At 41.6% G+C, this 27,668-nt stretch overlaps 2 protein-coding genes and 3 long non-coding RNA genes across 6 annotated transcripts; 1 reads left to right on the plus strand and 4 right to left on the minus strand.

The window, feature by feature from the left end:
• Nucleotides 1–4,671: 4,671 nt before the first annotated feature.
• LOC129762090 (39S ribosomal protein L3, mitochondrial) lies at nt 4,672–6,353 on the minus strand. Its single transcript, XM_055760078.1, has 6 exons — nt 6,215–6,353; nt 5,988–6,147; nt 5,851–5,932; nt 5,535–5,786; nt 5,184–5,479; nt 4,672–5,127 (listed from the first exon to the last, which is right to left on the minus strand). The coding sequence occupies exons 2-6, from the start codon at nt 6,044–6,046 to the stop codon at nt 4,701–4,703; spliced, it is 1,116 nt and encodes a 371-aa protein (XP_055616053.1). The 5' UTR covers nt 6,047–6,147; nt 6,215–6,353; the 3' UTR covers nt 4,672–4,700.
• Nucleotides 6,299–12,305, minus strand: LOC129762089 (uncharacterized protein K02A2.6-like). 2 transcript variants are annotated; one of them, XM_055760076.1, is made up of 2 exons: nt 6,500–12,305; nt 6,299–6,441 (listed from the first exon to the last, which is right to left on the minus strand). In XM_055760076.1, the coding sequence occupies exon 1, from the start codon at nt 11,710–11,712 to the stop codon at nt 7,216–7,218; it is 4,497 nt and encodes a 1,498-aa protein (XP_055616051.1). In that variant the 5' UTR covers nt 11,713–12,305; the 3' UTR covers nt 6,299–6,441; nt 6,500–7,215. The 2 variants fall into 2 exon arrangements, with proteins under 2 accessions (XP_055616051.1, XP_055616052.1); XM_055760077.1 differs by having other exon boundaries at nt 6,359–6,475; nt 6,539–12,305.
• A 111-nt stretch (nt 12,306–12,416) lies between these two features.
• Nucleotides 12,417–14,770, minus strand: LOC129762091 (uncharacterized). The gene is made up of 4 exons (XR_008740536.1): nt 14,464–14,770; nt 14,293–14,406; nt 13,938–14,233; nt 12,417–13,878 (listed from the first exon to the last, which is right to left on the minus strand). It is a non-coding gene; the product is annotated as an uncharacterized LOC129762091 (long non-coding RNA).
• Nucleotides 14,771–15,005: 235 nt separating this feature from the next.
• Nucleotides 15,006–15,696, minus strand: LOC129763305 (uncharacterized). The gene is made up of 3 exons (XR_008740881.1): nt 15,561–15,696; nt 15,201–15,493; nt 15,006–15,134 (listed from the first exon to the last, which is right to left on the minus strand). It is a non-coding gene; the product is annotated as an uncharacterized LOC129763305 (long non-coding RNA).
• An 11,168-nt stretch (nt 15,697–26,864) lies between these two features.
• LOC129769414 (uncharacterized) lies at nt 26,865–27,668 on the plus strand. The gene is made up of 3 exons (XR_008741880.1): nt 26,865–26,967; nt 27,028–27,177; nt 27,244–27,668. It is a non-coding gene; the product is annotated as an uncharacterized LOC129769414 (long non-coding RNA).

Consider the following 27,668-nt stretch of genomic DNA (forward strand, 5'->3'; position numbering starts at 1 on the left):
TATATCAAGAAAAATGAAATGTTATTCGTTATGATAGATGCGTAGATATATTTCCTATCAATTGATGCAAAAACCTTTGCGGTCTATTGAGAAATGCTCGAGTTATAAGCGTTCCAAATCTTGCATTTTTTCCTACTTGTTCAGTGCCTAGATTTCCATTTCACCCCCTATATCTTCCGGTTAGACGTAGTCCTACGTCAAAATACCCCCGACTTGCATGAATTTGCAATGTCAATTTCCTCAGACACCTTGGTTCTGAAGTCTGTGTTGGGGAAACACATTTCAACCGGAACAAAAATGCCCCCGAGTTGCATGTATTTGCAATGCCAATTTCCCCACGCTCCACGGATTTGAAGTCCGTGTTAGAGAAACACATTTCAGTGGGAACAAAAACACCATAAACTTTCATGTATTTGCAATGCCGATGTCTCCAACACTGCTTGGTTTTGAAGTCTGTGTTAGGGAACACATTTCGGTGAGAACAAAAATCCCCATACTTTCATGTATTTGCATTGCCGATTTCCCCAAGGCTGCTAGGTTATGATGGCTGTGTTGGGGAAACCATAAATCGGGCCAATCAAAACGAGGTAGTTGAAGCGTTTAGATAACGCATAATATTTTACAGATATTCAATTATCTAATAAAAACTTGGCTTTTATTATTTGCGATAGATGCGTAGAAATATTCTCTGTCAATTGATGCAAACATCTTTCCGATCCAGTAAGATATGTTCGAGTTATAAGCATTCGGAATCTTTCATTTTTTCCTGCATGTTCTGTGTTTAGGTTTTCATTTTACCCCCCATATACTCCGGTTAGACGTAGTCCCACGTCAAAACAACAATTTCTCTATAACACAAGATGCTTTTGACGTAGGACTACGTCTTTCATTTCTATACCGGGGTGTAAAATCAAAGTTTCGAAAACGAAAGCGTTACGCCGGAGACCGAGATTTTGAGCGTTAATAGCTCCTAAACAACTGAACGAAATGGTATGAAAAACACTTCATTCAAAAGATAAAATGTCTACGCGTTATATACTTGTTACTTTTTGATCCAAAAACTTGTTTCAATAGTCTTAAAATTGCTTTCAAAACAGGCTATTGAAATCACCAATCGGTATATAAGCGAGCGGCGCTCGGAAATCCACTCAGTTCTAATTGAACAGCGATTGGAGCATGTTGTCGCTGTTGCGGTGAAGCTCTTTATTTATCATGAAAGCGCGGATGAACGGTGTCACCAAGAGCCTGTTTGTGCACCCTAGGCCAGAAGGGAATCTATCAGGAGGAGAGAGATGCCACAAACGGTTCCCTGGGAAGACATCGCTACACACACATACACGCGCGGCTATTAACAGGTGGTTATCGAGTTGGCATTAACCACTGGTGGGCTTCCAGTATCGAGGAAAATGTGGAAATATCTAATCGTTACTGAAAATAATCTGCCAGTTCCTCTGGGAATTTTCAAAATATATTCATGTGAAAGAGTTTAATTGAATGTTTTCTATCCATGTTACACTGTGACCAAATATGTTTCAATCAAGTGCTATTAACAGGTGGTTATCGAGTTGGCATTAACCACTGGTATGCTTCCAGTATCGAGGAAAATGTGGAAATATCTAATCGTTACTGAAAATAATCTGCCAGTTCCTCTAGGAATTTTCAAAATATATTTATGTGAAAGAGTTTAATTGAATGTTTTCTATCCATGTAACACTGTGACCAAATACATTTGGTTTTGTGGTTTTTCAATCAATCGCAATTAACAGGATAGCTTCAGAAGATTATTCTTCCCCATCAGTAGGATATTTCCGTATCCAATATTGTATGCGCCCGCAATCGATTATTGCTCAGTCGCCGAAAGTTCCGAGCTCAGAGAGTTCATTCCCCTCTAGTTTGCCTTCCAAATTGCCATCGTAAACCACACCTTCTCTCGATTCAATCACACACAAAAAGCATACTTAAGCGATATTCTGGTGGTGAGACACATTTATTTTTCGTGAGGACATCGACAAGACAACATTGTTGCCTAACGTGCTGGAGGAGGTGGACGGCGAAGGATCGACACATACACGCGCAGAACTATTTCCGTTAGGATGCCATTCAGCATCGTGAAAGTTCCGGAAAGATCTAATCATTGCTGGAGAATAATCTGCCAGTTCCTTTGGGAATTTTCAAAATATATTCATGTGAAAGAGTTTAATTGAATGTTTTCTATCCATGTAACACTGTGACCAAATATGTTTCAAACAAGTGCTATTAACAGGTGGTTATCTAGTTGGCATTAACCACTGGTGGGCTTCCAGTATCGAGGAAAATGTGGAAATAACTAATCGTTACTGAAAATAATCTGCCAGTTCCTCTGGGAATTTTCAAAATATATTCATGTGAAAGAGTTTAATTGAATGTTTTCTATCCATGTAACACTGTGACCAAATATGTTTCAATCAAGTGCTATTAACAGGTGGTTATCGAGTTGGCATTAACCACTGGTGGGCTTCCAGTATCGAGGAAAATGTGGAAATATCTAATCGTTACTGAAAATAATCTGCCAGTTCCTTTGGGAATTTTCAAAATATATTCATGTGAAAGAGTTTAATTGAATGTTTTCTGTCCATGTAACACTGTGACCAAATACATTTGGTTTTGTGGTTTTTCAATCAATTTCAATCAACAGGATAGCTTCTGAAGATTATTCTTCCCCATCAGTAGGATATTTCCGTATCCAATATTGGATGCATAAAACCTTGTGCCTCCAACGTAACGCTCTCGTTTTCGAAGTTCTCCAAATATTCATTCATTCAGAATAAATTCAGATTCAACTTCATACAAATGATCTCTAAATCAACGATAGTCCTACGTCTCCCTTGCGGTTATACCATAGATATAACCCACTTCCTGTTTTTACCAAAATTAAAATCATATTAACTCATAACATTAATACATTAACGTTATTCCTTTTACCATAATTTTTTAAACGACCGATTACGCTTTGCTTCGTACTCCAGGCTAGTTTCAGAAAACAGTCTTCCACTGTAAACACTCAAACACTCCTCAGTCTTCAGAATGCAACGCGGCGCTGATGTGTAAGTTTTTTGTGCTAAGTTGAGCTCTCACTGCTTGTATACACATGCGCTCTGGCGAATGAGCACATTCCGAAACACAGATCATGTTTTGTGCAGAAACGGTGCACTGAGTTTGCGTCATGTTTTACGCCGTATTTCTATACCTGTTTTACAACCGCGCTTGAATCTAGTTTGCTTTCTCTGAGTTATTTTTCTTCACACAAACGCATATGGTTGGTATGGAGGTGCGCTATTGTTTTAATGCTTTGCTTAGAACGAGCGTAGACAAAGCGGGCGCTAGAATTTGATGTGTGTGCATAAAATTGAGAAGCGATGTTTAGTATCTGAATTCTGCACTGTGTTCATTCGGCGCTCTCTTGTTTATGAGTTTGGTACAATCCGTACCTAGAGAGAATACGTGTTTGTTATGAACGCGCGCTGATGAAAATTAAACTCAAGTGTAGCGCACCGTATGTTTTCTGAAGACTGACAATACTACAAGGAGCTAAAAGATAAACTGTAGCAAACCTCGAGAATTAAGAGTACTGCTTAAATTTCTATGACCACCAAACAAGGAACGTGATTGCGATCGATTCGAAATGTTTTCGCATAACAGTCGATTTCGTTAGTATTGGAATTGCAACTGACTACCATTTTCATTTGCCACTTCGTTGAAACTGTCTCAAAAGATGTCATGAGCTTCGCGTGTGAGGTTTCACTCAGTTTCGTAACATTTGCTTCGTATAATTCGATTTGTGGTGAAGTATGTCTCAGATTATCAAGACTATTCCAAATTTTTAAACATAGAAGGAAAATAATTGATGTTCTTTGCTTATTTGAATTCATATTACTTACTCTTACTTGACTAGTATTAAGATTATTTCATAATTGTAATAGAAAATACTTAACAGAAAAAAACTGTTCAATATTCCATGCATTTCTGCTTGATACTTGATACTCTATTAGAGAATACACCCAGATTTTTTTTTTACGCGTACCTCGTAAAAACCGCGTAATTACTTGATAAGATTACTTGAAAGAAATATGCACAATTGTTTCACATTACTCATCATAGTTTTATAATTAAAATAACAATACTTCATAAAAACTCGCATTTTCAGTCTTCAAAAGCAAGAACTTCGCTGATGTTCTTTTTTTTCTATTTTTTTCTTGATTTTTCTAAACCTTATGCCGCTTGTGTCCAGCTTTCTCAATTGATCATTCAACCAATGATGTACCTGGAGAAAAATTGTAGAAATTATTTCTAGTGACAATTTTTCGTTTTATTACAAGTTATGGTCGAACAACTGGATGTGTTAATCTAAAATAACTTACAATCTGAAAAAAATAATTAAAACGTAAACTTTAATGAATAAATATCTACTCTTAAACTAATATGTTCTATTGAGGTTAGCATAAACACCATATAAAATGATCACGGCAAAAAATTTAGAGATATTTTATCCATTGCGTTTGGAGGTGACACGGTTTGGACATCCCTGTGATAGAAGAACGCAACATATACCAGACCGTGAATGACATGTTACAATTACATTTTTTTAATTAATTGTCGCTTTATCATCTGAAAAAGTGAATGTAATCAATTAAATTAAAGTGCGGGACTACATAATTTGATATTTATTCTTCTCTAAATGCAATGGAACCATCTTTAAAACTATGAATATCTTCATGCCAAATATTTTCATCTGTATGCAAATCATTCACCGATTCGTAATGAGTTGGAAAAGCTGGAGCCTCTTTGTGCTTCCTCAAAGGTAAAATGGTGTCGTAGATATATATTAGTCCATTAGTCTCTCCGGCAATATTGCTCCCTTGGACCCACATAACGTTGTACTTGGTATTTATTCGCCATATTCTTAGTCCTCTTAAATGGCGCCACCGATTTCCCATGTGACCAGGCAATTTTGTTCCCGGCCATACTCGTGCTTTTTCACCCCCAGCTCCAATATTACCTGGTCTACGATGTGTTTTTGTTACACCATGAGACGCTCCCATTCCCTTAAAACCATGTCGTTTCACAACTCCTTGAAAACCGTGATCTATACTGAGTTGAAAATGAGAAATAGTGTAAGTTCGCTCGTCAGAAGCAGAATTTCTTACGTTTTTCCTCGAACATCGACGTAGTCGCCCACTTTAAAATGAGTAACATTTAATGGAGTTCCTGGGAGAAGACGCGCCTCTGGAGATACGATGAAACGACATAAATGCTGCTTCGGCAGTACTCCCGAGTCCTTGAATAGACCGCAATATTCTTTGGTAAATATTGAAGGATCCCTGCTCTGAGCACCAACAAGCAAGCATCCGAAGGTGGATTTCCAATTACGTTTCTGTTTGAGCTCACGAGGTGGATTGAATTCTTCGGGTGGAATATACTTTACGACATGATTATCTATCACCTAAAATACATTTAATTTTCCATCATCTATTAACAATATTATGTTGAGATACAACCTGTAGTAAAGTGGTACGTATTTTTGTACCATCTTTTTTCCATAATGGATACTGTCCGATTTTTCTAGCTATCACACCGGTTCTTCTGAATCCTGGCTGCCACTGTACAGGTGCTAGCTCCTCCGTTTGGACAAACTGATTTGTTTGGTTGAAAGTTAGAATACCTTTCACCAATGCTGGATGGCCATATTTGTCATGCAAAACTTCTTGTACGAAGGATTTATTTTCCGTTGTGAGCAATTCATCATGAGTCTGACAAACATTCGGAATAAAAATTAATATAGCACAATTAACTATCCATTTGGTGTTAACTTACTGTTCTTTCTTTTTTCACAAACCAAATTGGATTTCGTAATCGCGGGCGATTAAGATAATTTTTGTTTCGCACTTGATTTAGCCTATGAAATATGAATGAATTATAAACTTATACAAACAGAACAACTAAACTCTTACCCGTATGAAAAGATCCTTCCCTGCTGGAAGGCAATTTGATATAAACTGGGCAATACCATTATGTTTAAAGCAAAAAAGATATCAATAACAACTTTCAGAGCCGCGTGATTGAGAAGTCATAACCAAGATGGTGGAGTTAACAGGTGGCTCGTAATTTACACTATTTAGAAAAGACGTATGAGGAATGGCAGGACGAAAAGTTTGGATTTGTTTATGTTATTACTTACGTTGATATGGTTACATTTGATTTAGTCGAAGGTATTTGAAGCAGTATAATAAATAAACAGTTGTCGTTGAAAATTGTTACCTAGTAACCTTTATGCATATGCTTCCGCCAGCTAGCTCGCCTAATGTAATTCAAGGAATGCTTTAATCGTGGTACCGCCACTGGCGTATAATTTGTAGCTTTGTTTGTTGTGCTGGTTCATAACGGCAATCAACCGTGCCGGCGAAACTGTAGTCAATGTTTAGTGTTGATTGGATACCATCTATGTAAATAAGTTCAAACTTACGGGATACGTCCGAACGGCAATTCTGACATTACGTTTTACCTTCCACTTCACTTATCTTGGTCATAACAAACTTCGGTTGTTCAATATCAAATCAAGTGAACATGACAGGTGCGACGAGTTGCTCAAACCGCTGTCATAAAAACGTAGGGTAGAAGTACCAATTGCAGCAATAGTGCCCAAAGCATATATAGAGATGGAACGATTTGTCAGAATTGCTGTTCAGCCCAAGATGAATAGAAGTATTACTACTTTCTATTCATCTTGAGTAGAACTGGACGATATAGGGCCCAAGATGCTAAACTATAGGTGTTTCGTTCTTGACACTTTCATGACAATACGTGAGACGAGTTGCGAGACGTAGCTTTCTGCATTGTTTACTTTTTGTTTGGTTTTGTACCGCGGTACCCTGGACTTGCACTGGGACAATATCACGACAGGGTTAATGAAACGCGCACGGTACAATAAATAAAAACAAACTTTATTCACGACATGACTAAACGATACATTTCACTATGGACGATAAACAATGACTCTCCACAACAATAACAATGTAAACAACAACAAGTGACAACCACATTAAAAACACATATATGCGCATCTCCAGCATCGCTCAGTGACAGTCATGCTGTCGCACGCGAGCCCTGCGGTCTGAGCTGCGTCGGATGAATAACGTATCCGAGCGCGGCAAAATAGGGTTGTCCACAACATCTCCCCTCTTAATAGAGGTGATACGGATCAAACCTTACTGGCGGTCTTCGTAGTCGTGAAGAGCGCCTAGGGATGTCTACAGCTAGTTCTACTTCGACAGCGGACTCGAACTCTGTCGATGTTGGCGTTGTTGTTGTTGATGATGACGATGCTGATGACGGGACGAACGCCGAGACCTCATGACGTGGCGTAGACGTTGCAAGAGTCGGCCCGGAATCTACCATGGTTCTCTCAGCACTGGAGACAGGCTCTGGTGAAGATGGACCTGGTGATTGGCTTGGGAGATCCCAGGCATCCAGCAAAATGTCCAGCGGCAGCGAATGTTGGTTTAAGGTGGCATGTACAGTGGGTTGCTTCGGTATCGCGCCAGCAGCAAGGCGACTCCGAAGTTGGTTGATATGCGTGCGTAGCATTCGGCGATCTTCGACCCACACGTTGTACATAACGTCTCCGATCTTCTCGACGACGACACCAGGAGCCCACTTCCAACCGGTACGACCATATAGTTTGGCGTACACGGTCTCGTTTCGGTTGAAGGACCTCGGTTGCTTGCGGTCATCGTCGGTTGGTACTGGGACACGTACCGGTGGTGGACGCAGAAGCTCGAGACACGTTCGGATTTTGCGACCAAACATGATCTCAGATGGCGACTTCTGATCCGGCAGAGCACGACTGGGCGTGCTTCGGTACGTCAGCAAGAAGACATCCAGTGCTTCTTCAATGGATCCTCTCCCCTCTCGAATTTTCTTGACGGCTCGCTTGAAGGTATCCACAAATCGTTCCGCCTGGCCATTTGATTGTGGATGAAACGGTGCTGTCGTAAGGTGCTCGATGCCATTGGAAGCGCAGAAATCGGCGAATTCGGCGCTGGTAAACTGGGTACCGTTGTCACTGACCAAGGTTACGGGCATACCCAGCCGCGCGAACAACCCACGCAAGATGCTGATGGTCGCAGCAGAGGTGATGCGGGTCGTTCGGATGATCTCGGGCCACTTAGAGAACGAATCGATAGCGAGCAGGTAGTAGTCGCCTTCGATTGGACCGGCGAAGTCGACGTGGACGCGTTGCCACGGAGCGGTCGATTTGGGCCACGGCACCGGTGGAGAGTGAGGAGGTGATCGAGCTACATACGCACACTGCTGGCATGCCTTGACGAAGCTGACGATGTCGGCATCCAACGTAGGCCAGTACACGTAGCTCCTAGCGATGGCTTTCATTCGCTGCATGCCCGGATGGCCACGGTGCAGCTGTTCGAGGCACCGTTTCCGATGCAGCGACGGAATGACGAGTCGTTCGGCAAACAAAATACACCCATCCACCACAGAGAGCGATTCCTGCCTTGATTGGAACCGGCGAAGTTCTGACCCATCGAGTGTTGACTGGGGCCAGCCGTTCTGAACGTAGCGGTGGACTTGACGGAGCAGCGGATCTGCTTGGGTGCTTTGCGCAACGACTCTGAAATTGAGAGGCAACACTTTAACCGTATTGATTACTACTGACCTAATATCCTCTTCCAGATTGAGACTCGCGATGACGTAGTCCTCTTCAGGCTTGATGTGCTGGTCGATCAACCGGGAGAGCAGGTCTGCGTTGCCGAACTTCTCAGTGGACACGTACTCGATCTCAAAGTCGTAGAGCAGCAAGTTGAGGGCGAAGCGTTGCAGGCGGTTCGCAGTGTACACTGGAATTCCCTTCTTAGAGCCGAAGATACGAAGCAGCGGGCGATGATCGGTTTGCAAACGGAAGTGCCGTCCGAAGAGCATTTTGTGGAACTTCGTGACGGCGAAGATGATGGCCAGACCTTCGCGATCGGGCTGACTGTAGCCCTGTTCTGCCTTCGTGAGCGCCCTGGATGCATGTTGGACCACCTTGATGGTTCCATCTGGGAACCTATGGCTAATGGTAGCCCCAAGTCCAACGGATGAAGCGTCAGCAGAAACGATGATTTCCCGCTTCGGATCGTAGTGTGTGAGGAGAAGATCCGACGAGAGAATCTGCTTGAACCGGTCGAACGCTTTCTGGCACTCCGGACTCCAGCTGAACTTCGTCTCCACCTTGAGGAGATTGTCGAGCGGGTAGCGTAGCATGCGCATGTTGGGGACGAACTTGCCGTAGTAGTTGATGGCCCCCAAAAACGATCGCACACCGGATACATCGGCTGGAGGCGGCAGCTTGGTGATCGCCTCGATTTTCGCCGGATCTGGTCGCAACCCGCGACTGTCGACGATGTGCCCCAAGTATCGGATTTGCTGCTTGCGAAACGAACACTTGTCAACACGAATCGTGAATCCGAAATCTTGGATTCGCTTCAGGACACCCCGTAGATTGAGGTCGTGCTCCTCTTCAGTTTCTCCGCCGACGATGACGTCATCGAGGTAGCCAGAAGTGCCCTTCAGTCCGGCTAACATTGTGTCGATGAGCTGCTGAAATGCGCCAGGCGCGATCTTCAAACCCGGCGGCAGGCGGTTGTAGAGGTAGAGACCACGATGCGTATTGATCGTCAGCAAACTACGGTACTGCTCGTCAACTTCCACCTGTAAGAAGGCGTCGGACAAATCTATCTGGCTGAAGATTTTACACTTAGCCAGCTTGGCGAAGATGTCATCCGGAAGTGGAAGTGGATACTGCTGTGATTGGAGAGCTGCATTCAGACCCGTTGAGTAGTCTCCGCAAATCCTGATGGAGCCATTGGACTTGCGGACTACGACGATCGGAGCGGCCCACTCCGAATAATCGACCGGGGTGATGATGTCCAATTTCTCTAGCCGGTCGAGCTCGCGATCAACGGTATCATACATAGCGTAAGCTACCGGACGCTTCGGACAGAAGACGGGTCGAACGTTTTCTTTCAACTCCAACTTCACTTTTGTTCTGGTGCACAAGCCGAGCTTCTCGCTGAAGACCTCTGGAAAAGACGACTTGAGTGCACCTGTCGACACTGGCGTTCCAGACACGTGGCAACAGAAGGTGTCCATAGGGACGGCCCAAAGGTTGAAACTGTCGACCAAATCGGATCCGAGTAACTGCAGCTGCTTCTCGGTTACACGGATGAGCTCACGTCGTGTACTGCTTCCGATGGTGACGTCGCACTCGAACTCCCCATCGAGCGATAGTATGCTGCCAGATGCCGTCTTCGCCTTCACCGTTGCTGACGATAACGCAGGACTGCCAATGCTCCGCCAAATCTCCCTGCTAATGACGGTGATGTCTGAGGCGGTGTCGAGTTGCAGGCGAATTTTTGTTCCGGAAAAGCCCACGGAGACATATCTGCGTCGTTGCTGCACACTGCACACATCGACGACCACCACCTTGGCGGACACTGGTTGCTTCCTGCGCCTCCTTCCAGTTTTTCGGGGTTTGGCACTGGCACAGTACCCCTCACGATGCCCGAACTGGCCACATTCGGAACACTTGTGGCTCTTGTATCTACAGTCCCGAACGTAGTGGAATCCACCGCAAAACCAACATGGCGAATTTGGTTTCCTGTCGGTGTCACTGGAAGGATGTTTCGGTGACTCACGGTCACGCTTTTCGTACCGCTTCCCACCAAATTTTCTTATCGCTTGTACTTGGTCATACGTGGACGGAGATTCGATCATGGCGCTGTCGTGCTTCAGGTTGTACAGTCGCTGACACTCCTCCGAAAGCTGCTCCAACGTCACGTCATTTCTCTCTTCTATTTTCGTGAGGAGGCGGGTGCGAATCTCGACGTCGTTCTCCGATTTTAAACCACACACGTAGACCAAGCACTTGAATTGCTCCTCCGAGAGCTTACCCAGCTCAAACTCCACGCAAGCCTTGTTTACGCGGCAAGCGAATGCCACATGGTCCTCTGCAGGATTTTTCGCTATCTGCAGGCATCGGTAGCGACGGCTGATCACCGATTCTTTTGCTCCGAACAGGCTCTTGAGCTTGGCCACTGTTTCCAGGAAGCTAAAATTTTTCGGAAGTTTAGGCAGAATGTAACTCACATACCGTTCGTGCTCCGATGCACCCAGCTTTCGCAAAAGAAGACGAACTTTTGCTTCACCGTCCAATCTAGCAGCATCCTTCTCGAAGAGATCGTCGTATCTCGAGTACCAAGCCGCAAACGTCACGTTGGAGTCGGCCTCGAACCGGAATTCCTTGATGTTGCCGGCCAAAGAGTCAAGAATCTGTTCCGGATTCGGTGGTACCTGCACGTTGATTGACGATGCGATCGTACGGAGAAAGCGTTCATGCTTCTCATCACTTTGCTGCTGCTGTTGAATCAGCTGGGTCATCATCTCTCGGTGCTGCTGCTGCATCATTTGCAAAATTTGCACGAACACATCGCTACCGACCTGTGCTTGCGGTTGGTGGGGCGGGAAGGGCGCGTACTGCTGTTGCTGGGCGGCAGAGACGGGAATAAACTGCTGCTGATAGTGGACCGCCGGCACGGGGATAATCGGCTGGTTTTGTTGCCGTTGATTGTTTATCACACCCGTGGGGTCAACACTATTCTGTCCGTCGTCGTTGCTCGCCATCGCACTTTCACTCCACTTTCTTTTCTTACGCGCGGGGGGCGAAATGTTCAGTGTGTTTTTCCGACGGTGAAAAACAACACACACTCGCGATTACTCGTCGCCACTTTTGTACCGCGGTACCCTGGACTTGCACTGGGACAATATCACGACAGGGTTAATGAAACGCGCACGGTACAATAAATAAAAACAAACTTTATTCACGACATGACTAAACGATACATTTCACTATGGACGATAAACAATGACTCTCCACAACAATAACAATGTAAACAACAACAAGTGACAACCACATTAAAAACACATATATGCGCATCTCCAGCCAAGGCGCGTAGAAGTATATCCTAAGGTGGGCCAACTTGCTAAAACCACTCTTCAGCCATCTTGGAAGTCTACTGTGTTTTGTTTGTAAACAAAACACAATACGCTTGTGCCGGAGCTCGCTCGTGATCAGTCTGTCTCTTTCACGCTTTAAGCAAATAATTCCCCTTCTGCTTTCATCCGTACTGTTTTTATATACCGCTCCCCTAACCAACTTAGTGACGAAACGGCCTCACCTAGTACCATAGACCCGTCTTGTCTCCAGCATCGCTCAGTGACAGTCATGCTGTCGCACGCGAGCCCTGCGGTCTGAGCTGCGTCGGATGAATAACGTATCCGAGCGCGGCAAAATAGGGTTGTCCACAACATTTGGTTGTGTCGTTATGGTTTCATATCAACTCGCTGAGGAAAACAACTGAAGAAAGAAATAAGCAAATATATATTCGTGAAAAATAGTGTACTAGAGCTGCAATAAGGTATTTATATTATATATTATAACCGCTCCATGTAATGTAATTAAACATACACATACTCTTTACAGATACACAGGTCGGAGGCCACTGATCATTCAACAAGAGCCAAAGGTTGTACCGCTCATGGCAACTCTACACGAGCTGAAGATTATACCGTCCAGTGACCATTCTACCCTGGATTCCTCGAGTCAAGAGAGACGCACCACGATTGATATGAGGTACAGACTAGGGGGGCGTCGCTGATCAATGGTCAGTTATACTCCAATAGGAAGTATCCCGTGTCGGCCACACATACATAGTACTGGAGACTGCAACATCCCAATTATGAGATCTTTGTAATACTAACCTCGAGCCAACCGCGAGTAATCGGTTACATATTACTAACATAGTTGTAAGACAAAAATTGTTAAAATATTGGACTCACGGCCCCGTCAAGCTACGTGCCTTCATAAAATATATATTTTGGTAAAAAAATTATATATTCAATATTTTTGGGGGACAGTGAGGATTTGATTAGCTTGTGAGTGTGATAAAAGTGCTATAAGTCTAAGAAATCTGTTGTCCAACTCCTCCACAGATAATCGTTCATCTCGCGGTTCTCTATCATGCCAAAATTATATTGTGAATATTTTATTTACTTCAGATGCCGTATTATTGTGCAGTAAAAGGATGTGGAAACAAGGTTCTCATAACGAAAAATAACCCGGACATTGTTTACCACACTTTTCTCCGAGATGGAGATAAAAATCAAAAATCAAATCATATGCTCACGTCATTTCCATAGAAGCAGTTACGATGACCGACATCAAATGCGCCATGAACTTAATGGTACGAGGAAATATAGGATGTTGAATTCCAAAGTTAAACATTTTTTCTGCCTTATATGTATCAGCCATTCCATGTCTAACCGATATAGTGGTTCTCCGATTTTCGTGGAAAGTGGTAGATTGTAGACTTTATTGTAAAATATTAGACCCGTCTTTTCTTGTTTTTTTTATTAGGGCTGTGTGGTATACGTTGCAAATCGTGAATATTGTCACCGGATTAAGGGCATTGTAGTGATGTAGAACGTTGAACTTTTGACTAGTCTGAAATCGATCCACCGCTGCAACAATAAGAAATTTCTCACCGTGCAATTTTTCGAAATGACTGGTATACTCATCGGCAGTGCGGAAATACTCTCGGCATACAAAGCAGCAGCGCAAAGAGGGGTCCAAATTGTGTTTCAGCATACGTTCCACCGTAGTCACATAACGAATTTCCGATAGAAGTCGATTCGCCGCTACCATCTCTATAATTTCCTTCAAAACTATGTCGTTTTGTAAAATTGCATCCAGCATACGCAGGAATTTGTTTTGCTTTTTGGAAGTCAACTCTGAAAAATCAACAAATATAATCATTCTTTAGCGGAATAAATATATCAAACCGACCTACCACAGCGTGATTGTTCTGTTCTTGCTGCTCCAGTAGGTTGCACAACCGCTCCATGTTCAATTTAAAATGATTTGGTCGATTACCATTGGCATGCTGTTGGATTGGCTCATTACGTGTTATCAAATTGTGGTTCATCAGCACCCAGCCCAACTCGTCCATTTTCACACGAGTGTTGCGGCGCAGTTTTATCTCTTCGAAAAGTTTTTCGCGTAGTTTCCGTTTGATGATGCCTCCGTCCTTGATCAGATTGTGCCGATAAATTCGTACCACGTACGATTCTATTTCATGCTTTTGCCCTGGTGATAAAACAAAAAAAAATAACACTCTCTTTTAAATGCTCAATAAAACCACATACGAAAAACGCTGCTTGCTTGAAAAGAAGCCTTTCCTTGATTGCGCGGCTAGAAGGTAAAATATACTCAAAACATCCTTCTGCACTGTTTTTAATTCGACCGCTGATTGTAGATATCTGAAAAAGTAGAAGCAATTATGAGAAATTGTTATACAAAAAAATCCAGAAAATTACCTGCCTACAGTGAAGCGCGAGCAGCTATTTTGCCAACGAATGCATTTGTCACCAAAAGATATGATATGTTTTGTAAACAAATTTGTTTTTTCACGAGCAATGGCCGAACAGCAATTTTGACATTGCGGTCCACCTATAGTATAGCACCTTGATAGGGCCTTATTCCCGAATACACTACACGTGAAAACAATGTGTAGTGAGTACAACGTTATTCCGGAATACACGCCACTGTAAACATTTGGTAGAATTCATTATCAATACACCGAGTTCATCCACCGATGTTATTCTGGTTTACACTTCACGCTCTTTTTTGTATAAACAGCGATTCCTCGAGTTCATCATAATCGCCGATCATACACTCTCCCAAAAAGTTGGTATATATGACGAGCTTTTTGGTAAATGTTACCAATACTCAGTAAATTTACTACCAATACTTAGTAAACATATTACGCGATAACAATGGTAAACAAATGTCAAATCGGCCAGTATAACCCAGTATAAGCAGTCGGTTCAACGTTTGTTTTACATATACCCTAAACATGTTATGTTAACCCAACCTTTATGCATATATTCTTATAAACTTATTGAGCTTTTGTATGTATCTTTATTCATTTATTGAACTATCTAAACTATCGACATCTGATCCTGCATCGGTTGGGTCTGATCCATGGCTACAAATTAGAACAAAATACGCAATTATTACTACAAATAGCTACAACAGACTACTCAATTCTCACCATTATCATCTCCCAGGACCAGCGTGTAATTACTTCTTAGCCAAACACATTCGGGAGATATCACGAAGCTGACAAAACCCAGGCGGAATTAAGTGAGGCTTAATCCAATTGATTGAACCACCGATCACAATCGTCTGCAAAACGTTTATGAAGTTGTCCTTGACCAAATCCAACAGCATAAAGGCAGAACTAGGACTCGACAGGGCTCGATTTTGTGTATCGAAGTACCCAGATTCATTATTATTGAAGTAATGTCTCCGCATTCTCCCGCAGCAGACGAGCACAAATCATTGCTATCCAATATGTATCAAGATTAATTAAAGAACATAAATTGAATTGATTTTCACGAATATTACTTACCTGCCCCGAATCTGAGTGAATACGACCTTCTTCTGTGAAGAAATAAATATTGGAAAGTAGTACCGTGCAACTCAATTAACAAATTGGTAATTAGGGTAATGAAGTTATAATCACATTTTCCTCGCGGTTGCCAGTAATGACAATCGTAAAAGTTACTAATACCGCGAAGTAAAATGAATCCATCGTTGGTAGGGATGTGTATTGCATCTGACATTCATTTTAAACCGGCGCCACACGATGCTACGAACACCCCCGAATATTGGGCGCTCGATGGTTAGACGCATCGTGTAGGACGAATTACGAGCCTCCAATGTCGAGCGTCGAATATTCTCGTTGAAAGGTAATTCGTTTGTTGTGGATTACCTTCCAACGCGAGTCAAAGGATTTTTGTCATTCGTTCATTCGACACTCGATTACATCCGATACACCGCTACACAATTCGTCCGAAACTATCTTTGACAGATTGGTTTGTTTACAAGTTTTAGATGAAGGAACTATGAAATTGATTCATAAAATTCAAAATATTCGGCAAAATATTGCAGTTTAATATTGTTGATTTCAAGCATTTTTAATTTACATCCCGATATCAGTACAATTGCTATGGCAGCAATTTCAATACTCGCATCAGCATCCAGTTTCCTAACGTTTTTGATGGTAAATGAAAACAACAAACATTCGATCCAAATACTCACCGATTGTTTGGACCGATTGCATTGAATCGAACATTCACTTCACCGTGTAGCAGCACATTCGTCACAACCAAGGCGCCTAGAAGTATATCCTAAGGTGGGCCAACTTGCTAAAACCACTCTTCAGCCATCTTGGAAGTCTACTGTGTTTTGTTTGTAAACAAAACACAAAACGCTTGTGCCCAAGCTCGCTCGTGATCAGTCTGTCTCTTTCACGCTTCAAGCAAAAAAATTCCCTTCTGCTTTCCTCCGTACTGTTTTCATATACCGCTCCCTAACCAACTTAGTGATGAAACGGCCTCACCTTAGGATATACTTCTAGGCGCCTTGGTCACAACATTTGTCGATTCATCGAGTCAAATGTTTGAATCCAACATTCGAGTGAAACGTTGGACGAATCGTGTAGCGCCCGCATTACAAACGATTGGTAATATTTACAAAAAAATTCTACATACATTCTACTGTTTGCATTACAAAATATCTGGAAGCGTTTTTTAGTAATCCATTTTCTGGGTGTAACGACACAACTCGAGGATAAACAAAACAAAATACAACTGACGTTTCTTTTACGGTGGGTATAATCTCGTGATATATTCATGTGAAGAAATGTGATGAGATTTATAGAAATCTCATCAACCGTTTACACTAGCGCGAACTTATATACTGAATATATTCACATTTTCAGTGAATTTATTCACATGAAGTAGAACTGCATCCAACTTTAGTGATTTCTCACCAGTGAGAAATTCACCAGTGTTTACATATGCCTGAATTTATCCTATACATAGTGGTTATATATACCTAGAAGAAGAGTATCATACATATTCTCACCCGTTTACATCTATTTCCGTGTGATTAAATTTATCTATAGCTATAGATCTCCCGAATGTAAACGCGCCATTAGAAACGACATTGGAAATGAACACAGGGTCATTTTGGTATCAACTCCATTTTCTACACGAAGTTCATTTTTACACTTCACGAAACGGGAATGAGTACAAAAAAGTGAAGTGAGATGTAAGCGTAGTGGGAACGTAAGTGTACGTGGATACGGGAATAAGGCCCATAATACTTATGACAGACATACAGCTGTACTTGCGTTGTACTTCGAAAATTGTATGTCTGTCACCATGTACAGCGCTAGAACCATGCAAGCAACTCAGTACAATCGCTGTACCTGTACCGACCTATTTTACCGCTGTACATGGCTACAGTTGTTCTGTGCGCAGCGCCATAGACGGTTAGTGGTGGGTAGCATGAACAAAACGAATCAAAACATTTGGTATACATTCTTTTCATTGACTTTCTCTTGAGTTAATAACTTAGATTGGAAACATATTTGTTGTGTTCGATAGTTTAGACGCTAAATAAAAACCTTTTTCATTGAAATATTGGTGAAAAAAAGACGGGTGGGTAATGTCGGTGACATAACCGGAGTGACGTAGGACTATACAAAGGGGACAGCTTTTGCTAAATATATATTTTAAATATATTGTTTTATTTTCTTCTTCTACGTGAATTCCTACCTATCTACCTGAAAAATGGATTAGTTTACTGTTTACTCTTTATGAACATGTTGGGGGTTCTGAAAAGAACCTTTGGTGTTGTGTTTTTGCGTTTTTTTTTACAAACTTGATTCTTGATTTGTTTTTTAAGGCTTTGTACTTATTAAATGTTCAACGTCGGGCATCTTTCGGCGTATACACATATCGTACAATCAAAATGATGGCTGTGATAGGGAATGTACAGGTGGTCATCAGCTCGTTTACTATCATATATTTCACTATTGAGCACATTACCGTACCTTAAGACGAATGAATTGTAAGATTTGTAGTCTCCGCAAACAAAGTAAATAAAAATGAAAAAGAACTGAGGTTTTGGAGACGAACTCTACGATCTGTCGAGAAATAAACGAGCTATAAGCGTTTTGAAAAGCCAAGAGTAAATACAGGGACGGATGACCTTCGGATTAAAGTCCTTTAAAATAAGAACAGAGCAGCAGGAAATACATAGCTCTTCTTTCTTCTACCTGCTGCCGTTTTGCGATTGCGTTTGCCACTCGCTGAAACTAGTTGTTGCCTTGATGAGCGCCGAACCGAAGCTGCTCTGTTCTTGATGCGTGTTTTCTGATTGTCGTGAGCAGCTTTGCAAGCCAACTCGAGCACTCCGACGGTCGAAACTCTATAACCGCTGTTAGGTATACTGGTGCTCCGGCACCAATCCGTTCGGCCTAGTTACCCTTGCGGAGCAATCAATGAATGCGACCAACAGGGAACTGGAAACATGCACGGTTCGAGTGAGACTTTGCCTTTCCCTTAACTTGTCCTCCTTTGTTACGTCAACACGTTCACGTTCTTCTTCTTCTTTCTTTGTTTTTAAGAGGCTTTAAACTTTGCAGTTCATTCGCCTCTAGCCCAGTGAAGGGCCACAATAAAACCAGTCCAGAGGGGACTGGGGAAAGGGAAACCAAAAAAATCACTCATCAGATCTGTCCGCTCGACTCTCGGTTAAAGAAGAAGGTAGGAAGGGATCCTATGCTTCATAAGATATTTAATATATGCTGTGAAGAAAAGTAAATATTTACTGATCCGAGGACCGAAGCAGTGACGAAGCACAAATGACCTAGACTCCAAGTGCAGGGCGTGTTCCAAAAACAAAAAAAAACACAAAAAAGGCCTTCTCAGGAGGATGGGAAGGAAAGGAGTGGAAAGGATTTGGGTGGGAGTAGAGGAGTGGAAGTGGGTGGGAGTGGTATGGGAAGGAAAGAAGGGAGGAGTGGGGTGTGGGGTGGGTGTGAAATAAAGTGAAATACAGTTTGAATAAAATATAGTGGTTTTGAATTTAATGGTATATAGTAGAGCTGAAAATGGAGAGGTTTATTTAATGAATTTATCCTCCTTGGTGAGTGTGGCTGTAGGAATAGGAAGTTGATTAAAGTATAATGTAATGGATAGAAGATAGATGTGGGTATGAAAGTATATATTATATTATTTGTTATTTATTATTGTTGAATGCGTATATATACATGTATGAATTCCTTCCTTCCGACCCGTACATACATGTGTATACACACATAAACACGCATACATGACTGTGAAGTGGCGAACTTTAATAAGCAATTTCCAAGGTATTTAGTTTTTCGATTTAGATTTTACCAAAGAAGTCGGTTTCTTTCAGAAACGCAATTAAATAGGTTTCTTGGGTCTCGTCTTTACTGAGGATATCTCGGAGACTCTGACCTATGTTGTGTCGGGCTCGAGCATCTTTGGTATGTTGACATTCAAGTAAAAGATGGCTAACGGAAACCGGAGCTTCGTTGCAAGCACATTGGGGTTTTTCGGCTCTGCAGAACAAGTGTGAGTGGGTGAAGTTAGTGTGCCCAATTCGAAGACGGGTAAGGACTTGCCTTTTCCTACTATTAAGACGGTCCTCCCAAGGGAGAGTGGAATTTTTGATTTTATGAAGATGAGTGGGACGGAAGTTTATCCAGCCTATGTCCCAACTTTCACGGACTTGCTGTTTTACCCAGCGGACAATGTCAGATGGAGGACAGGACATGTCTGGGGGTTCCATTTTGCTGCCCTTGCCGGCCAATATGTCGGCGGCTGTGTTTCCGCGGATTCCTGAGTGACCAGGAACCCAGCAGAAGGAGATGTTTTTATCTGAAGCAGCCTCTTCTGTTTGTATTATCCATGGGTGTTTGCTGTTTCCACTTAGAAGGTCATGGAGATAGCTAGCTGAGTCGGAAAATATTGTGGTAGGAAGGAAATCATGGGTGCATTTTTGGGTAGCTATTAAAAGAGCGAAAGCTTCCGCACTGAAGATGGAGCATTGCGGTGGAAGAGAAAAGCTACCTATGTATCTACTCTCAAAAATTCCACATCCAACTCCATCGGCATTGACTGAACCATCTGTATATACCTGGTGATTAATTTGAAAATTGGATGCAATGAGGTTATTGAAGCAAGCTTTGATTTTTGGAGAAGGGTCTCCCGCTCGGACAGCCTTAAGAGGTTAATGTTCAGCGGTTTGACGTTCCAATTTCTTCCCGTAGCAGATGGCCGTTCACAAATATTGGGGAGGTCTTTGTTTGTGATGTTGTTGAATAATGTTTTGGCCCTGCGTTATTGTGGTCACTGTCGGGAAGTGACAGGTGACGGATGGCTTTATTTGTGATGGCTTTTGTCGCCAGGTGTTTGAGGGGAAGTTGACCACTTTCAGTCATTACGGCAAGAGTGGGGCTAGTGGGAAAAGCTCCGATTGCAATCCTGACTGCTTTATTGTAAACTGGTTGAATGGTGTTTAACACACCAAACCCTCCGCGGCTGAAGGTGCCTATTCCGTATAGAATTTTTGGGACCAACCAAACGTTTACAATATTCAGCAGTGTTTTTCTGTGACCAGAGGCTAGGTTGCCTGCAATAGCCTTGATGATGTTCAGTTTCATTCTGGTGGCTATTTTGGTCTTTTGGGAATGTGGTAAGAAGTTGAGTTTCTTATCAAAAGTAACTCCTAGTATTTTCAAGGTCCTCGTTGTGGGGATCGGGATTTTGTTAAGTTGAAGATAGGTTCTCCTACTGAGATGTTTTCCAATGTACATGTGCTTGGATTTCTCCGGGGAAATTTTAAAACCTGTTTTAGAGCCCAGTTTTGGATGGAGTCTAAGGTTTTTTGAAGCCTCTTTCTCTGATTTAAGCTGAAGCAGCTCGTAGAGATGAGAGTTATGTCATCTGCATAGACTATGATCTTTATGTGATCGGGAATTAGTTCGAAGATGGATTGCATAGCAATGTTGAAAAGGGTAGGTGAAAGTGCTGAGCCTTGGGGGAAACCGTTTTCAGGGATTTTTAAAGAAGACCTATGGTTGTTGATGATGGTTTTGAAAGACCGGTTTTCAAGGAAACTTTTTATGAAGAGGCCTAACCTCCTACGAATTCCCCAGTTGAAAAGGCTTTTCAGCACTGGGTATCTCCATGCCCGATCGAAGGCCTTGGATAGGTCAAGTGAAACGATATCTATGTTCTGTAATTTCTCAGTTGCGTCGTCTAGGATTTTTTCGATTGCTACGAGGCAATCTTCTGTACCTTTTCCCGGGCGGAATGCGAATTGTCTGGAATCAATCAGCTTATTTGACTCTAGAAAGGTCGTTAAGCGTCGATTTATTATTTTTTCCATGACTTTCCCAACACAACTTAGAAGAGTGATGGGGCGGAAATTGTCGAGAAGATGATTGTTCATGTCTGGTTTCGGGATACAGATCATTGAACCCTCTTTCCAGCAACTGGGGAGGGTTCCACTGTCCCAGACTTTGTTGAGGAGCTTCAGAAGTGCTTTTTTCCCGAGATGGGGTAGTTTCTTTAGCATCGGGTAGCTGATGTCGTCGGGTCCGGTGGATCCTTGTTTGACTTTGTTCAGTACCCAATCGAGCTCTTTGAGGGAGAGGTTTTTGTTGAAGTCAAATTCCACATCGGTATGAAAATCGATGGGAATTTTTTCGCATTCCGTTTTGTGGGTTTGAAAGGTTTGGTCGTAATTTTGATTGGAGGAGGCAGATGCAATGAATTCTCCGAACGCCTCGGCCTCGGATTTTCCGGTCATTGTTGTATTGACCATTAATAAGAAGATTATACTCTTTGCTGAAATCACCCATAAGCATGATTGGGGTGGGAAGTTGGCTAAATAGATGGTCCAGCTGGCCGCGAAGAATAGCCGGATCAGAATTTGGAGTAATGTAGATGCTGACAACTGTAATTGGAAAGGGGCGTTTAATGCGCACTACCACTGCCTGAAGGTCGGTGGTAATGGGGAGAAGATCATGTGGAGTTCTATCCTTGATTGCGATTGCAACTCCGTGCTTTGAGGGGTTGAGACCCTCTTTAAAGTATGTGATGTACTTTGAAATAAAATTTTTATCGAAGTTGTTTGGAGTCATAGTTTCTTGAAGGGCTATGACTGTGGGATTAGAGTTCGAAATAAGCATTTTCAATTCTAGAATATTTTGTCGGATACTTCTGATGTTCCATTGTATCCCGAATTTCTGTGTTGAAGTGAATGTGTTGGTGTTTTTAACTCTAATTTCTAAGTCTTAATTGTGTGTATGCTTGAACTATCCAAAGAGGATTAGTTCGATGGTCCTTTACCCTTGGAAAGAGAAGCTTTCTTCGAGGTATTGATGTCGTTCTTGTTTGGTGTAGAGGTATTTGGAGAGTTTGTTGTGTGTGTGTTGTTTATTGTGGAATGTGCCTTGTTGTTGTTGTTTTTTGTTTGATGTGTGTTGTTGTTGGTGTTGTTGTTTCTTGTTGGTGTTGTAAAGTTGTTATTTGTTGGTGGTGTAGTTCTTTGATCGTTTTTTGTTCTTTTCTTGTCTTTGTTAGTTTGGGTTTCATCTTCAGATTTTGGATCTGAATCTGAGGATGAACCTTTCGAAATTTTTCTTTGGTTTTTTTTTGGGCCTTCAGAGGTATCCATAGAAATTACCGATTCACTATCGGATTCGGTTGTTGAACTTTCAGTAGACGATTCTGTCATGGTTGTGTCTATGATTGAGGGGGTGCTTACGCGACAGCTGCATTTGCACTTGCAGCCAGCTACTGGTTCCCGAATGTTGAGCCTGTCTTGCAAGACGCTCGAAAAAGTTGAACCATTTTGGGTGTTGGAAATGGTTTTTGCTTCTTTGTAAGAGATACCACGATCGATTCTTATTTTCGTGATTTCATTTTCTTTTAGCCATACGGGGCACTTCCTGCTGGAAGAGGAGTGGTTCCCTTGGCAATTAATGCATAGTGTTGGGGTATTACACAATTTAAAATTGAAATCTTTGGGGTGTTCATTGCTGCAATTTCTGCAAAGCGGATTTTCACGCTTGCATCTTTTGCTGGTGTGTCCGAAATTAAAACATTTGAAGCACTGCATTGGATTCGGATAGTAATTCCGAGTCCCAGCGCGAATGAAACCGAAATAAATGAATTCGGGGACAACGGTTCCACGAAGCGTTATGATTAGTGTAGCTGTGGGGATAATTTCTTCTCCTTCCTTTCTGGTGATTCGCTTGACATCGATCACTTTCTGATCGGAAAGCTCTTTCAGCAATTCGGTTTCGGTTATATTAATCACGTCTCTGCATGTAACCACGCATTTGCGTTGGTTTAAGGTGGGGTGGAAGATAATCTCTACAGGTGTGTTGTCAATGAGTTTATTAATTTGGAGAAGCTTACCTACTGATTCCTCGTCCCTGGTGGTAAGAATATATTGAAGGCTCTTTTTTTCGTCTCTCTGTGGTTTGGCACTGTTGAAGTTTTTGAAGGTTTTGATTGCCGACGTTATAGTCTTGCTGACTACGAAGGGGTTGGATGGGAGAGCCTTGTCTCCTGTAGCCCTCAATAGCAGTATCTGTAGGTTGCCATTCGATGGGTCCGCCCAAAGTGGAGCGGTGGCTTTAGTTGGCTTACCTTCATAGTGGTTTGTAGCCCGGCCTCTCGGAGGCCCTGAGCTACTGGAAGCCATGTTGATTGTCGGCTACACCTTAGGTATAGCCGGAGAAAATTTTTTTCTTTTGCAGAGCACTTTATCAATGATTCAATATTGGGTTAATCACTTGCGGATATGTACCAAGAAATTCGCACTATGTTTTTGAAAGCACTTATTATAACCACCAATGTGCTCGAAAGAATGCGAGCGATTCACTATAAAATTTTCGTTTTAGAATTTTTCTTCACTTCACCGTCAGTATGCGGATATATTTTAAAATATTATTAATAATTATCACTACCAGAAACTAGTCACTATCACACAGCTTATGCCTTTCGAACGGCTTCCGCCGATCCAGAAAGTGGCGTGATGCCGAAAAAGCGCGCGTTTTTTCCGGCGAACCGGTGAGCACCGCCACCGCAGTGAACGTTTGCTGATATCCTCTTCTGTTATCCTCGGGTTGCGATGCTGAAAATCAAGTTGTATTTAGGATTAATCAAGCCTTCAGAAAGGCTGCTCTAAGCATTTGATTAGTTGTGCGAGAAAACTCCTATTTTGCCGTACTCTTTTACAAGGGCGCTAAAAACACGTCCGAATCGGTTGAATGTCAGTAGCACCTTGCGTCCACGTTGCTGCTTGTTTTCTTTTTATGATGTGATGCGATGCGATGTTAAACGATGCCGTACAACAACACTGGTTTACGGTTTGAAAGAAAATGAGATATTTATAGCGTGATTGTCATTTTGTAATCCGAGCAAATGTGATTTGAAGAATTTCGATAACTCATTGTGCTGATTCAAAAAGGCTTCCAGCTCGTCGGAGATGCTCCCTGCTTTAGATGAATTGATGTTACTTGTGTATTTGTAGATGGATGTTCAATGAAGCGGGCGTTACGCCATCAGTCATTGAACAACTTAAATAAATTCGTTCTGTTGAAAAAAACGAACAACGGTTAAATTATTATAATATTTTTGACACAAAAATATAAAATCGCAATTAAAAATAGGGAATTGGGGTCAAAATTCAAGGTTATATGTATGGTATGAAGTCAAATTTTTGAAAAAAAATATCCAGATCTTTTTTTCTGCATAGAGTCACCCTCCCTATTCGGTATTAAATGTATGGTTATCGGTATCCTACCGGTATCATATATAGTTTACAACCAATTCTCATACCTAGCAAGTATTTTGAGTATAATTTCATCAAAATCGGTCGAGCCGTTTCGGAGGAGTTCGGTGACAAACACCGTGACACGAGATTTTTATATATATAGAAGATGAATCAATTTTGATGGTTTGCATTCCCATCGAAGCGAACATTGTTGATTTTTTCCAGCAATTTAAACGGTTCCCATGTTCCCACCGGCATCTATATTGCCACCAACAATTTTATTAATTTCTCTTCTTGAACAATAAATTATCACTTCGGATCTTATGTGGTAACTTGTTCTGATGTCTAGCAACATGCCTGATTTTTTTGAGCGCGAAAAAATCAAAAACTATTCATTTTTGAGCCATTTTTGTGTTAACAACTCTCAATTTAGAGCAGCTAGAGAAAATTTCCCGTAAAGTCATTGAAAAACAGTTATTTTTCTGAAGTTTTCAATGCATATTAATCGTTTAGGACCTGCTGAGTCTTATCATGGGTTTATCAGTTGTTCTTGTTGAAACTAACATCAAAAATTCGAATACAAAAAAATCATTTTCATCTAGAGTTTTCAGCTAGACGGCAGGTGGCAACTATATTACCACCAATTTTTTAAAATGTTTTTGATTGTTTTGCGTTCAAGTTGTCTCGCTTCAGCTATCAAACAGCAGTCTTTCTCAATGCTGATGTCACACACAATGGCTTTGCTCGATTCTAAGGATGAATGAATGATAGATATTGCACTGTATGGTGCAATTTTGTTGGGGCACCGCGTCGATTTGTATGTCGTTTAGTAAAGAGTACCTCTGTATTTTTGCATCACATCACATTTAAATCTTTACTTGGGTGTAAGTTTAAAATTTCTGAAACAAGAGCGTTACGTTTGGCGAGCAAAGTTTCAAGCGCTAACACCTCTGTCAGTTGTAAAAAGTGGTATGTCAATCACTTCATTCGAAAGATGCCAGATGAATTTTTTGAAGGTCTTCGACAAAAATCTGAAATGATGATGTGTATAAATATTTTCCAGCTAAATTTCTAATTGTGAGAATCGCAAGGTAATGTCTGGGGGTTTTTAGCGCAGGAAATCAAGTCATAAAGAGAAGAAATGACCTGCAGTGTGCAACTGAAAATATAAGTCTACTACAGGACAGACAGGACTTAAATTAAATATCAGTAAAATTGCGAACATGTTTGCAAATTTAGCATCCTTGTAATGATGAAAAACAAATATCGAAAAAAACATAGTCGAACGAGTTACAAAAAGCATCATTTTGCTAATTTCAAACCCAACGGGATCCGGAGTAGAGGGAGTCAAGGAGTCATGGCGTGTCGTTCCACAAACTAAGTACTAATACAAATGACACGTGTAATATTACGTTGAGACGGTGAAGTTCCGCTAAAAATGTTGAGGCCTAAAAATATGAAAAGAAAATACATGCCTGAAAACACAATATTCTTCAAATTGTATTGAAACTATATATTCACATCTGGCATCCCTGGTCGCAAAGAACGAACACAAAGAGGCGAATGTTGTGAATATCGAAACACCAATACCGTCAGCTCGGCTCTTGAGTGTCGCCCGATGCCATTTCAGCAACAGGACACTCACCAAAGAGCTCACTTTTCTACTGTCAAGTAGAAGCTCACCATGTGTTAAGGCTGATTTAGACGATGCCAGTCAGCGCTCTAGTTGAAGTATCCAGTGAACAGAGAATAGACACTCTGTTCAAGTAACTTGTACCAGTATCGAACAAGTAATTGGCCTCTAACTGGAACAGAGTTATTGTTCTCTATTCACTGGATACTTCAACTAGAGCGCTGACTGGCATCGTCTAAATCAGCCTTTAGTGTTGTGATAATACTTTTCTCACACCATTGGACTGGCGTTGGGATGGTCACCAAAGATAATCGTAGTACAAAATTTGTTGATTATCTTTAGGTGAGTACCACGATAGATACAATACGGTAGCGCAACTTATTGAAAAGGCCTTTCAGCCATCTTGGAATTTGTATGTATACAATCTGCAATATTTTGCAATATCTTTTTTTTGCTCTTTGTGTGTGGAATTGTATTGGTGGGAATAAGAGCATTGAAAAGTTGAAAGGTAAGTCTTTTACGGTTAAAGTTAGGTTTGTAATATACTCTATCGCATTATATGTTTCAGCTCAAGAGAATAAATCGACTCTCAGTGTCGGTTGGTGATGGAGATATTTTACCCGCGTTTTGCAGCTAGAGACGTCGGTTAATCGTTCGATTAATTCAAATAATCGAATATCTGTAACAGTAATTTTATACCAAATAATGAAAAATCAAGGTATGAATACATCGAATAATTATCAAAGTAATCGCGATTAATGAAAAAGGGAACCATTTTTTTCAGAAAATACAGTGCAAAATTTGTTTAACCGTCATGGTGTTTCGTCGAAATTCATAGAATATGCTAAATCATTTACGGTAGAAGCTTGATTCCTAGGTGGTGGAGGAGACTGGGAAGAAGAATTCAGGGTCTGCAGGAGTAAAATGCGGACTTGAAGAAGGTAGTCTCATCTCCCGTTCTAAAATAGTAGTATTCAAATTCAGAGCGCCGAGAAAAAAATACCATACTAGTGATCAATGATTCTATGACCAAGCAGGGATATTCAAACAAATCAGCTAAAATTTTTATTTTTTTTTCATGCGAGAAAGGTATTTTCTGACTTTGAGGGGGTGAATCAAAAATCAAATTCCTCTTTTATATTCAAGAAATGAAAAATACATACAAAAAACAGGAAGTGGGTTATATCTATGGTATAACCGCAAGGGTGA

The sequence above is a fragment of the Toxorhynchites rutilus genome, chromosome 1, assembly GCF_029784135.1.
Source record: "Toxorhynchites rutilus septentrionalis strain SRP chromosome 1, ASM2978413v1, whole genome shotgun sequence".
In the NCBI taxonomy this organism is placed as follows: domain Eukaryota; kingdom Metazoa; phylum Arthropoda; class Insecta; order Diptera; family Culicidae; genus Toxorhynchites; species Toxorhynchites rutilus.

Excerpts from the sequence above, each read along its gene's own strand:
- LOC129762090 (XM_055760078.1), bottom strand. The coding sequence starts at position 6,046 with ATGGTATTGCCCAGTTTATATCAAATTGCCTTCCAGCAGGGAAGGATC. Across the intron at positions 5,933-5,987 it reads GGAAGGATCTTTTCATACGG|GCTAAATCAAGTGCGAAACA; the intron begins GTAAGAGTTTAG and ends CATATTTCATAG. Across the intron at positions 5,128-5,183 it reads GTCGATGTTCGAGGAAAAAC|TATAGATCACGGTTTTCAAG; the intron begins GTAAGAAATTCT and ends TTTTCAACTCAG.
- LOC129762089 (XM_055760076.1), bottom strand. The coding sequence starts at position 11,712 with ATGGCGAGCAACGACGACGGACAGAATAGTGTTGACCCCACGGGTGTG.